This window comes from Littorina saxatilis, linkage group LG5 (assembly GCF_037325665.1).
Source record: "Littorina saxatilis isolate snail1 linkage group LG5, US_GU_Lsax_2.0, whole genome shotgun sequence".
Lineage (NCBI taxonomy): Eukaryota > Metazoa > Mollusca > Gastropoda > Littorinimorpha > Littorinidae > Littorina > Littorina saxatilis.
Genome location: NC_090249.1, coordinates 3,198,430 through 3,210,929, shown reverse-complemented (window position 1 = coordinate 3,210,929; position 12,500 = coordinate 3,198,430). Strand labels below are relative to the sequence as shown.

The 12,500-nt window shown below is 44.3% G+C and overlaps 3 protein-coding genes across 3 annotated transcripts in view; all 3 read right to left on the bottom strand.

Annotated features, from left to right (window-relative positions):
• LOC138966079 (orexin receptor type 2-like) overlaps positions 1–12,500 on the bottom strand; it is a 302,367-nt gene that overhangs the window by 7,326 nt on the left and 282,541 nt on the right. The window contains exons 2-3 of the mRNA XM_070338165.1: positions 10,253–10,631; positions 9,039–9,162 (exon numbers count right to left, since the gene is read on the bottom strand). Coding sequence (XP_070194266.1) covers positions 9,039–9,162; positions 10,253–10,631 — 503 coding nt within the window. The remainder of the gene's footprint in view (positions 1–9,038; positions 9,163–10,252; positions 10,632–12,500) is intronic.
• The window catches only part of LOC138966081 (heparan sulfate glucosamine 3-O-sulfotransferase 5-like), a 222,025-nt gene that overhangs the window by 78,419 nt on the left and 131,106 nt on the right, over positions 1–12,500 (bottom strand). The window lies entirely within an intron of this gene.
• Positions 1–12,500, bottom strand: part of LOC138966078 (heparan sulfate glucosamine 3-O-sulfotransferase 5-like) — a 154,823-nt gene that overhangs the window by 64,601 nt on the left and 77,722 nt on the right. The gene's annotated exons all lie outside the window — the stretch shown is intronic.

Sequence of the window (12,500 nt, the reverse complement as noted above, 5' to 3'; positions counted from 1 at the left end):
CAAAAACATATAGATATGATAGGTTGTATTCTAAACAAGCTCAGAAAGTTAACAAGAATACAGAAAAGCGCGCTTTCCTGCTTAGCACAATACGCTACCGCGCTAATCTGGCGTGTCAATATCATTACGTTTTGCACGTGGGAGGTGAGCGATTTCCTTCACGCGGGGATTGACGAAGCTGTACTGTCTTGGTGAAAAAATACAGTGCGTTCAGTTTCATCCCGTGAGTTCGACAGCTTGACTAAATGTAGTAATTTCGCCTTACGCGACTTGTTTCATCTTCAAGGAATAAAAACCTCGATAAACACCAGCTACTGGAAAGCTCTTTGGAAACAGGAATGTCTCCAATAGGTTTGTATGCTTGTGAGGATCGACCTCCAATAGAATTGTGCCTGCAAGATGACCCCGCATGCACGGTATTTGTGAGTGGCGAGCTTGTGCACGAAATCCATAAAATATTGCACTTAAATCATCTTAAAACCTGTGCAGATCTGTAAAGATGTACACGATTTTTTTGTTTACACCGGAAAGGAAGGATTTTTTAAGAGATTTTTTCGGAAAGGTAAAGGTAGTTCCATAACCATTTTTTGGTCGTGGGGGAGCGAGCTGTAAAAGATCTGAACTACTCTCGGGCCAGCTTTTTAAAGACGGTGCCCACTCCTCTCAATCGCTGCCGTTGCCTTCCCCTGTCCAAAATAAGGCCAGGTACCCATATCCAGCTGGCTGGACTGGAGAGCGCTCGGAAAAACAATCGGGTGCTTGTATTCGCCCAGGGTACGGATCGAACCCACGACCTCCAGCGTGAGCGGCAAGCGCTCAAACCACTGTGCCACTACTCCGGCTCAGTGCGCTACCCTGTACGGTACAGTGGGCCAATCCGTAATTTTGTTCTTAGATCTCCTTCCATCACTTGAGATCGAGAACGCACATCCATCCTTTAGACCTCCTGCCTCTGTACCCTCATCCTAAAACTGTGCCGATTTGACAGATCTGACACAGAAAAGGAAAAGAACAACGTCCCTCAGCGCCCCTGGAGTCTACTATATCTGACGGGCGATGGCACGTTGCATGCACGCGCTGATGACACAATTTCAAGGCGATAATTGATTGTGTGCACGTGCTCGATTTATCGACGAAACTGTCTTTTAGCGTTTGTCAGTGGAGCGGCGTTGGTCTGGCCTGGCGAGCGCTCGGTTAAATACCGCGTTCGCCCTTTTCAGCGTTCGTTGAGTTAAAGCCACAGATTAAAGTTGTAAGGAACATAGTTTTAAGAATCATTTTATTTTGTGCAGCCGCAACTAAATATCAAACAGCCTGCCCCCCACCCCCCTTCTCCTCCCCCCTCCACCACCCTCCGAGTGATGAGATGTGCCGAGAGAAAAATGTCAATCTTCTTGATAAGATGGAAATGGGCATTTCATTTTGTAAATCTTAGCTATTCTTATGATAATTCGACTTGTTATGCTATAACGTTTGGGTTGAAAATCATAAGAAATCAAAGAGCGGTTAGTTGGATGATGGTTCAGGCAGTGGACCGGCACTCACTGCTACGCCATCCAAGGGTAAGGATCAAGGTTAAAATCGGGGTAAGTGTAAAGGTAAATGATACAAAAAGGATAAGAGCTAGACAACGACAGCACGAACCAATACCACTGTCAGAGTAGACAAGTAAAACAGCAAGACTCATGACACTGCCAACAAGAAACACGGTGGACCTGAAATGCAATACCCTATTAACCATGTTCGGAAATAACTCTGTTTGGTATTTTTATGTGCGGTTAAAGACAAACGCGTCCATCACATGGTCCATTCATTGTCGTGTTGTGATGACTCTCAAAACACACCTCTTCCCTCACTAGTCCGTTAATGATCACACATCACCCTCTCCTGCTGGTCCTTGATCTGTCTCTTTCTTTCTCCTTCTTCTTCCCTTTCCAGCTCTATTCTTCTTCTCTCAACAAACTTTATGTATCCAATACTTTATTTATTTATTTACGACTGTTTTTCCGTCTAGAATGCATGTGCCTGTAGTTGGTATGAGTGAGTGCGTCGCGTTCTCGCTGTGCGCCTGTCTGTGAGTGTATGAGTCCTTGTCGATTTGTGTTTCGTATAATGTTCACTATGTATTTTATATTTTGTAAGCGCCTAGGGCTATATTTAGATTAGGCGCACAAATGTTCATAATAATAATAATAATAATAATGACTTGCGTGCCTCAGCAACCCGGAGAGAGCTATGCCAGCGGGAGCTTAAGCTCCTGGTAGGGTCACCCATGCTGGACAGGTCGAAGGATAGAGATCAGACAAATTTGGACCACCTCGTTCAGAGGTTTGCGTAAGGCCAACACCCCTGCCTAGAAAAAAAACCCGTTACAGAAGCATTGACGACGAATCAAAATCAACCTGACCTGGGAGAGGAAGGTCCTTATTCACAAAGAAGGCTTATAACAGCCCAGAACAGGGTGCGATGGAGAAATGTCGTCAATGGCCTTTGCTCCGCAAAACAAACAAACGAACAAACACTCAAACAAAACAAAACAAAACAAAACAAACAAACAAACGAACGAACAAACAAACAAACATACAAACAAACAAACGAACGAACAAACAAACAAACAATACATACAAACAAACAATCAAACAAACAAACAAAACAAACAAACGAACGAACAAACAAACAAACAAAACAAACAAACGAACGAACAAACAAACAAAACAAACAAACACACTTTTTGGAAACTATGTATACGATCTGTGTTTCTGAAAACCCTTTGAAAACAGCGCTCCTTTATGAGAACACATTATCTGCATCGGGGGCATTCGAGTCGTTTAGGGTTTCCGCGACACGAAGAACGCCAACAGCCTTAAAAATTCAAGCCGTCTTTTCATGCTCTTCGGGGTTTTGTTGCCCTTTTGTTGGGTGGTTCCACTAACCTTATTTCGCGGTCTGTTTTTTCTGCTAAGTGGCGGTGCACCGGATGTTAAGATCTAATTAAAGCACTGTATGTAGTGAGAGCCCAATGGGAGAGAGAGAGAGATATAGATGGGGGAGAGAGAGAGAGAGAGAGAGAGAGAGAGAGAGAGAGAGAGAGAGAGATGGGGGAGAGAGATAGGGGGATGTGGGGAGAGAGAGAGAGGGAAGAGAGAGAGGGAAGAATGACTGACTGACTATTAGGGCTCAGACCAACTAGTCTCATATTGGGACAGGTATTGGTAATACGTTGAAGATACTTTCATCATCATCATCAGTTATGCCTTTGACAGTAAAGCGTGCTATAAAGCACAGCGCAACCGCTGCCGCGCCAAACAGGCTCGTCACTTTCACTGCCTTTTGCACTAGCGGCGGACTACGTTCAGTTTCATTATGTCAGTTCCACAGCTTGACTAAATGTAGTAATTTCGCCTTACGCGACTTGTTTTAGTTGTTGTTGTTGTCTTTAACCAAGACTTATTCTTCAATTTGTCACTGGACTTCTTTTGTGTAATTACGACGATCCAGGTTCCTAATGAAGATTCACCGCTGACGTCTAAGATTGCAAGAATGTTAGTTTTGAGTCACCAATTTATACTATACGTTTCCAAAGGCAAAACGGACCTGGAAAACAGTCTGACGAAGCTAGCTACGCATCTACAGAACGCAATGAGTATTTGTTCTAGAATCCGCATGCCACTAATTAGTGCTGAGTTCTGCGCCCTTAATCTTGATGATGACTTTCGCACACGTGGAATGTTTTGAAAACGGTGATAACCACGGACAACTTCGCTCCTGCCGTGCGCGAGGTGTCTCGCTGATTGGATTTGCACGTGCGGAATGTTTTGATAGCTGAAAGTTGGAACTCGTTAGTGGTAGTAATCGGTGTTTTATTTTCTGACGTGAAAGTGATCAAGCTGAAGAAACAAAGGGAAGTAAGTCGTCAAAATATAGAGCGTAAGTGGGAGTTATGCGGAAACAGTCACCTGGGACCTGAAAGAATAAGAATCATTGCAAATTAATGAACTAACAGCACACCCACACAGGTACGCGCACGCATGCACGCACGCACGCACGCATGCATGCAAGCACGTACGCACGCTCACACCCCCGCACGCACGAACTTTTGTCTCTTTTTGTAAGCTCTCCTTTTATTTCTTGACGAAGACCTTGTGCCGAAACCCGACCATGTTCGTGTGCATGTTGAAATGTTCATGTTTGTGCATGTGAGTAAAATGTTAATTGTTTTTTTGTTGCAGCCTGTCCAAAAGCTTAAAGTGTAAACAGTGGTAACCAGTCGCATAAACACTACCATAATCTTCTTTTCCTAGTAAGACTCCCCCCCCCTTAACCCAAACCCACATCATCTTCTCTGAGTCCAAAACTTCACCCGAAATTACCCCGATGTCAACCACAGTTCAATGCCTGCCATGGGAAAAACCCCATTAATCCTACTATACTCTCTCTCTACCCAGGGGCGGGTCGAGGTGGCTAATTGAAAGATCAATGAGTTTCGCGCCTCGCTATCTCCAGTGAGGACCTGCCAGGGGTCGAAAGACTGAAAGTCAGAACGGGGGAGGTGACAGTAGACGCACGGCGCCTGGGGAGGTATGGAGCTAGAGTAGTAGACACAGCAAAACCCATTTTTCATCTTGAGTACTTATCTACTCACTTTTTAGTTTAAAAACATTTCCCCCTGATAGTCCACACAAAAAAAACACCCACAGACTGATGACTGAAACAGCTAATGATGCTAGAGTGGGAGACACAGCAAAACCCATTTGTCTTCTTGAGTACCGAACTACTTACTTTCTAGTTTCAAAACATTTTGTTGACCTTTTATTCTGATAGTCCAGCAAAATCTCCTCCGACTGATGAATTAAACAGCTAATTAAAAGGATGGGAGGTCACAGTATACGCACGGCGCCTGGGGGTGTGATGCTAGAGTGGGAGACACAGCAAAACCCATTTGTCTTCTTGAGTACCGAACTACTTACTTTCTAGTTTCAAAACATTTTGTTGACCTTTTATTCTGATAGTGCACCAAATTCTACTCCTGACTGATGACTTGAACAGCTAATTAAAGTATGGGTTGGAGATCACGGTACACGCACAACGCCTGAGGGTGTATGGAGCTAGGATGGGAGATTATAACAAGACCCATTTGTCTCTTACTGACTGGAATCCGGGAGTCAACTTTGTGCAGACTCTCCTCGGTGTCCGAACACCCCCGTGTGCACGCATGCGCACGATAAAGATCCCAGGGTCACAGCGAAAGCCTCAAGCCTTGGAAACACGAATACATGCATGCAAAAATATGAAGCCCGGGTGTCCGTTCGGCCAACAGCCAATAAAGTAACCATTTCAGCACTGACCCAAGACGACCCAACCCGGTCCCTAGCCCATTTCAGGTCTCCTCTAGCAGCCGGCAGCCAGCTGTCTACATCCCCCCCCCCCCCTACATTTTTATTTTTAATTTTTATACAAAGCCGGGTTTTCCCGTGTAACATGCCCCTAATGGCTTTGCCGTGAGGGCGTAAAACTTACATTTCTCTCTCTTACTGACTGCTGTAGGTCCTCACAGTGTAGAGGCAAAAACGTGTTTACTCCCACCCCTCCCCCTCCCACCCTTCCCCTCCCCCTCCCACCCTTCCCCCTCCCAACAGTCCTGCAAACTCGCCATTGACAAATGACTTGAATGGCAACAACTTACCGACATTCTAGGTTTGTACAAAAACATCCTACGGTACAAGCCTGTTGACAGTATTCCGTTTCGTTGACCCGTTACGCCGGTATGGTACTCAGCTCCTTGTTTTCTTTATTTGGTGTTTAACGTCGTTTTCAACCACAAAGGTTATATCGCGACGAAGCTCCTTGTTAAGCCTGTCCTTAATTGAGCCCGAAGTCGGCTTCGCCAAGACTTCGCGAAGTCCTTTAACCGAAAACGTAGTCCTAAAGCGTCGTGAGGCCAGCTTCGCGATGTATACTTACTTCGCGTAGTCGAGTTTTCCCAGTTTAGGACAGGCTTGAGGCCGTGTTTTATGGCAAGCTTCTGCATCTGCGTACGAAATACGGTAGAATATAGTACTTTTTGTTTTAGGTCATAAATCCGTAGTCACATCCCGCTACACTTGAAAACACGTGCTTATTAGTGTTAAGAATGAAACTTTTCTCTTCGCAGACAGTTCCAATGAGCCAGGCAACCCGGTTTCAATCGGATGTGCTGTCAAAAACTTGCACACTTTTACCCAATAAAGAAGCTACAGTCTAACGTGTCAATATAACGACCACCCAAAGGGGCGACCATAAGTGGTCGTTTTAGACAGGTGGTCGTTATGAAAAGGTGAATCACATGGAAGAACAAAGTCTCCGGGATCCTTCACAGTGGTCTTTGGAGATAGGTGTTCTTTTCGAGGGGTGGTCGTTCCATTGTAGTACGTATAATTATGTATTTCCCAAAGTAGACCGTCTGTAACGTTTATGTCTTCCTCGTCCAATGCGATTTATAGCAAGAAGTAGGTCTTTTTTTTATCAGCAGACGAAAGCTAACCAGAGACTAATATACGGAGACTGCTTGGTATAATTTTTGGCACAAAGATGGGTCTCGGTGGGCGGACAATTACCCCTTCAAGGCTCGCCGAGACCTAATGCTCCCTGGCGGATAAAAACCGATCGCAAATCTCGTTTGGTTAGAGATAAGACGCGACATCTATAACGTTGAGCAGACGTTACTGGTCACCTTTGATCTATCAATTACTTCAAGGCAAATAAGTTAAAGAGGTTTTCTCTGCGTTAGCTGTAGCATAGTTTCGTTCGGAGGGCACTGATTCAATGATTTTACGCCAAACGAACAAATCTCCGGTGGCAGTCAGAAGAAGAATGGATCTGACTGTTGGTCATTCCTGGAATTTCACCCCCCAAGAAGTGTCAGCTTACAACTACAGTGGAACAGGCCTTTAAAGACCTCGAATAGTCTGAGAGAATCAAATCCTAAAGAAGGGAGTCTTATAATGAAAAGAAAGTCTGAGAATTCAAGGCCTTAGAAGGAAAGGAGTCTTACATTGTGAGGTATTAAAAGAGAACCAAAGAAATTGTGTCAGTTGACATACTTCCCATCCCATTTTCGTTCAGAACTTTCGCGATCAATTATTGGTATTTGATCAGCATTGTAATTAGACAAGAATACGGCAAAGAGATTTTTCACAATCAATTATTTGTAAGTTGAAAATCATTAGAAGGAGAAGTAAACTAAGTTACCAAATCAAAAGTCAAGCGTAGAATGAAGCTGTGAAGGTCATGCCGGCAGTGTCGGTCGGGATTCAGGCCGCCTTTGCTGTACAAAATTCGGTACATGATCCTCAGCCCTTATTTATTTTTCAACACCTAGCCCCGAATATTCACAGAGAGACCTCGACCGTGGAGGTTCACTTTTCCGTGGGTCAAAGTGGTCAACGTGAGGGTACGCAATACTAAAATTAAAAAAAATTCACAAATATCTGTTCTTTCTTCTGCTTCTGCGTTCGTGGGCTGAAACTCCCACGTACACTCGTGTTTTTTGCACGAGTGGAATTTTACGTGTATGACCGTTTTTTACCCCGCCATTTAGGCAGCCATACGCCGTTTTCGGAGGAAGCATGCTGGGTATTTTCGTGTTTCTATAACCCACCGAACTCTGACATGGATTACAGGATCTTTTTCGTGCGCACTTGGTCTTGTGCTTGCGTGTACACACGGGGGTGTTCGGACACCGAGGAGAGTCTGCACACAAAGTTGACTCTGAGAAATAAATCTCTCGCCGAACGTGGGGATGAACTCACGCTGACAGCGGCCAACTGGATACAAATCCAGCGCGCTACCGACTGAGCTACATCCCCGCCCTACAAATATCTGTTGACACTTGGCGTTTTCCTCTCTTCAGTTTCCATCTGCCTCAGACTAAGCAGTTTTGCAATGGGACGATGACCGCTTAATTGGAAGACGTCAGGAATAATTTTTAGCACCAATATGGTGATGACAGCTAGGCTTTTAACCTTGATCGAGTAAATGTGTGCCGGTAACATTGACCTCATTTTAGCATGGGAGTTCAACCACGGAGATGCTGCAAGAGGGGGGGAGAGAAAGAGAGCGAGAGAGAGAGAGAGAGAGAGATAGAGAGAGAGAGAGAGGGAGAGAGAGAAAGAGAGAGAGAGAGAGAGAGAGAGAGAGAGAGAGAGAGAGAGGGAGAGAGAGAAAGAGAGAGAAAAAAATAAGCGAGAGAGAGAGAGAGCGAGAGAGAGAAAGAGAGGTAGAGAGAGAGAGAGAAAGAGAGAGAGAGAACAAAAGAGAGAGAGAGAGAGAAAGAGAGAGAGAGAACAAAAGAGAGAGAGAGAATGTAAGTGAGAATGTAAGTGAGCCTGCGCGCGCGCACGCGTGTGTGTGTGTTAGTGTGTGTGTTAGTGTTTATATATATATATATATATATATGTGTGTGTGTGTGTGTGTGTGTGTGTGTGTGTGTGTGTGTGTGTGTGTGTGTGTGTGTGTGTGTGTGTGCGTGCATACGTGCATGAGTACGTGCGTGCCCGTTTGCGTGTGTATAGTTGCAACTGTGTATACTGGTGTGCGGGTATGTGGGTGTCTTAACACGTTTTTGCGTACGTTTGTAACAGTGTTCGAATGTGTGTATTTTTGTGAATCAACACAGTTTTATTGACGAACACTAGACGGGTGTAATGACCTGGAAGGTTGACAGTTCCAATTCTGGCCGCACCTGGTGGTTTAAGAATGGAGATTGTTTTCGATCTCCCAGGTCAACCAATGTGCAGACCTGCTATTCCCTTATCCCCCTTCGTGTGTACACGTAAAGCACAAGACCACGTGCGCACGGAAAAGATCATGTCATCTATTTCAGAGTTGGGTGGATTATAGAAACACGAAAATATCAAGCATGCATCCCCCGAAAGCGGCGTATGGCTGCTTAAATGGCGGGGTATAAACGGCCATACACGTAAAAGCCGTGGGAGTTTTAGCCCATGAACGAAGAAGAAGAAAAAGAAGAAGAAAAAAAAGAAGAATTGACAAAAACTGACCTGATCATGTTCCAGGTGTAGGTTGGCAGGAAGCAGACGATGAAGACGATGACGACGATGATGAGCATCTTGGCGGTACGACGTCTGACCTTCAGCTGGGTCATCATGGCTTTGGAGTCCGTCTCTATCACGCAAAAAGGGAGTGTTTTGAAAGCTTATTTAAATGTTCTAGAACATAGGCAAGGAAAGAGCGCTCTTGTCGTGTCGAGTTCGTACACATCAAGATACAGCGAATTTCCCAGATTCTTCAAATTCGTTAATTTCGCCAGAACATCCCCGACCCTTACTCCCCCACCCCCCCCCCCCTCCCTTACAGGTCAGATCAATAGTATTCCTTTAATGTGTTGTACTTGTACAAAGTGTGCGTTTACGAATGCTACCTGCAGAAACAATTACCAACTGCTTTTTTGCTATATATTGGGCACATTGAATTCTTCTTCTTGTTCTGAGTGTTAGATTGTGCCCGTAAAATACTTATGGCCCGATTCCCGAGCGTACGTAAATAGACCTGAGCTTAGCGAAACACACATACATTGCTCATAACTTTCTGTTGATGTTTAGGGTCAGGCAAGCAGGTATATTGACACGTGCAAGCACATATATTGACATATTTCTTACGAACGGATCAACACGCACAGAGGAAGAAAACACGACTTCTCAGCCTCAAAACTCAGTGCAGTCAATACACCAGTGCAGTCAATACACCAGTGCAGTCAATACACCAGTGCATGCGCGTTTATAGACACAAAGACGGACAGACAGTCAGACAGAACACACGCACACACATACACACACACACACACACACACACGCACGCACGCACGCACGCACGCACACACACACACACCCACCCACCCACACACACACACGCACACACACACAGAGAAAGGAACACACACACACACAAACACACACACACACACACACACACAAACACACACACACACACACACACACACACACACACACACGCGCGCGCACACACACACTGACACACACACAGAAAAGGAGACACACATACAGACATACGAAGCTACAGAGAGATGAAGAGAAAGCCAGAGAAAGCGAAGAGGCGGAGAGGGGGGGGGGGGGGGGGGGCGGAATGGTATAAGGATATGAAATGCAGGGGGGGGGGGGGGGCGGGTATGGTATAAAGATATGAAATGCAATCAAGCAAACAAACACACAGCGACACACCGAAAACAAAACCCTACCCGTCAGAATGCTAGTCTTGGCCGAGGCCCACAGGCACCAGGCCACGGCAGTGTAAGTGTACCCCATGACAGCGATCGGCAGAGCGTAGAAGACCACACACAGGAAGATCTCATAGTGCAGCGCCATGGATTCCAACGCCGCTGACGGCGCGCATGACGTCAGAAGGACTGTGACGTTGGGCGGAATGAGGGTATCGTGTTTGATCTCCATAATTATGAGACGGGGCACAGCGGCCACGTGCGCTGCCACCCATATGACTATCAGGCAAACCACCACGCGGGTTCGAGTCTGCTTGAATGTCAGTGGTCGACATATGGCGCAGTACCGTTCGGCCGAGATGGCCGTCAGGGTGAGGATGGACACAAACACCACGATCACCTGAAAAAAGAAAAGAAGAGATGACATGTACTATGACGCGGTAGTGGAATGTAATGACGTCATTATGTAGCAATGACGCAGTGAAGGTTAAACTGCACAAGTACACATTTTACATTTTTGTGACACAACAGAGAGACAGAGACAAAAACAGAGAGAAATTGTTATGGTAGGTTAAACCCTCGCGGGTTTTTTTTAATGACTTTTTTCCTCCCCATCATTCTATCCACCCCCAACCCCACCCCCGTGAAATTTCTTCTATGACGTTCCTTGTATGACGTAACCTATTGCTTTTGGCGTGAATACCTTGATGATATCGGTGATTTTCAGTTGTTCTGTAATAGTGTTCCAGAAATTATCCACAGGTTGCCTACAGAAGGAGCCCAAAACAACGCATCATAACCACAGGCAAATCATGACCATGGGATGAAAACGTCTGCTAAACATGCCAAAACTTCTCTCGTTTCGCGATAGCACCGCTGCTGGTTTCTTGAGTAAACACGCACGTAAAGACAAGAAACAAAATGAAACGAGAGATAACAAAAGAAAACTAAGCTAATCCAATAAATGCCGTATCCACACATTTCCTTCACAATGATTGTTGGAAAATTGTTAAAATAATAAACAAGATAACCACGGAAAATAACGGTAATCCAATAAATGCCTTTTGTGCAGAATTCGGCTGCAATGATTTTCGGAAAACTGATCAAAACATAAACAAATTTTGATTGTTTATCTGTATGTAACATAAACAGGCGAGGCTTTGCTACGTTTGTCGGTTTTCATTACGTTGTCTCGTATTTTATCAAATTAAACGCCCTAACAACGTTTTCTCTCAAAGTTAATTCTTCCCCTTTCGCTTTCCGTTGCCAATGTTGTGCGTGAGTGTTTTTGTCTTATTGTTTCTTTCTCCTTTCTCTCTCTCTCTCTCGCTCGGGTAAACTCATCGTGAAGGACAATGCCCCAACAGATATGAAATTAAAAATGCTTAACTTTCTTCCACTGGAAAAGCATCTCAAGTTAAACAAAGCCATTTTCATGCATAAATTGTATTACGGTAAAGTGCCGATTTACATTACATCATTATTTAATAAAGCTACCGACAGATATGGGTCGGTCAACTTGATCCCACCGATTCCACGAATTGACCTTTATAAGAGAAGTCTTGCTTTTTCGGGTACATCAGTTTGGAATGTACTTCCATCATCCTTTAAGCACTTAAAGTCATTAAAAAGTTGTAAAAAATGTGTCAAAAAACACTTAATGTCTGAGTAGTTTAACGCGTTTTGATTTACCACACTTAGTATTACGCCAAAGATATGCTGTGCATTGTATATTCTGAACATATTTTTGTTGTACTATTGCTACATGTTCGATTGCTACCAGCTTGTAAATATAATTACTTGCATAGTATGCATTTGATTTTATGAATAACCACATATGTATGCTCTTCATGCCTCATATTCATCATCATCATCATCATCATCATCATCATCATCATCATCATCATCATCATCATCATCATCATCATCATCATCGTCATCATCGTCATCGTCATCTTTATCATCACGTGCTGAAGTTTTCTGACCTCCTTTTGTTGGTAAACTTTTTAACTTTTAAATTTTTAATTTTTCAATTTTATCATTGTGTGTCTGTGCGTCCCAAGGACAGATTGTAAGAAAAGGCGTAGCCTTAAATCTGAATCCTTGTTAAATAAAGTTCAATTCAATTCAATTCAATCCAATTCAATTCTCTCTCTCTCTTTCTCTCTCTCTCGCTCTCTCTCGCTCTCTCTCTCTCTCTTTCTCTCTCTCCACCTTAACTCTCTCTCTCTCTTTCTCTCTCTCTCTTTCTCTCTCTTTCTCTCTTTTT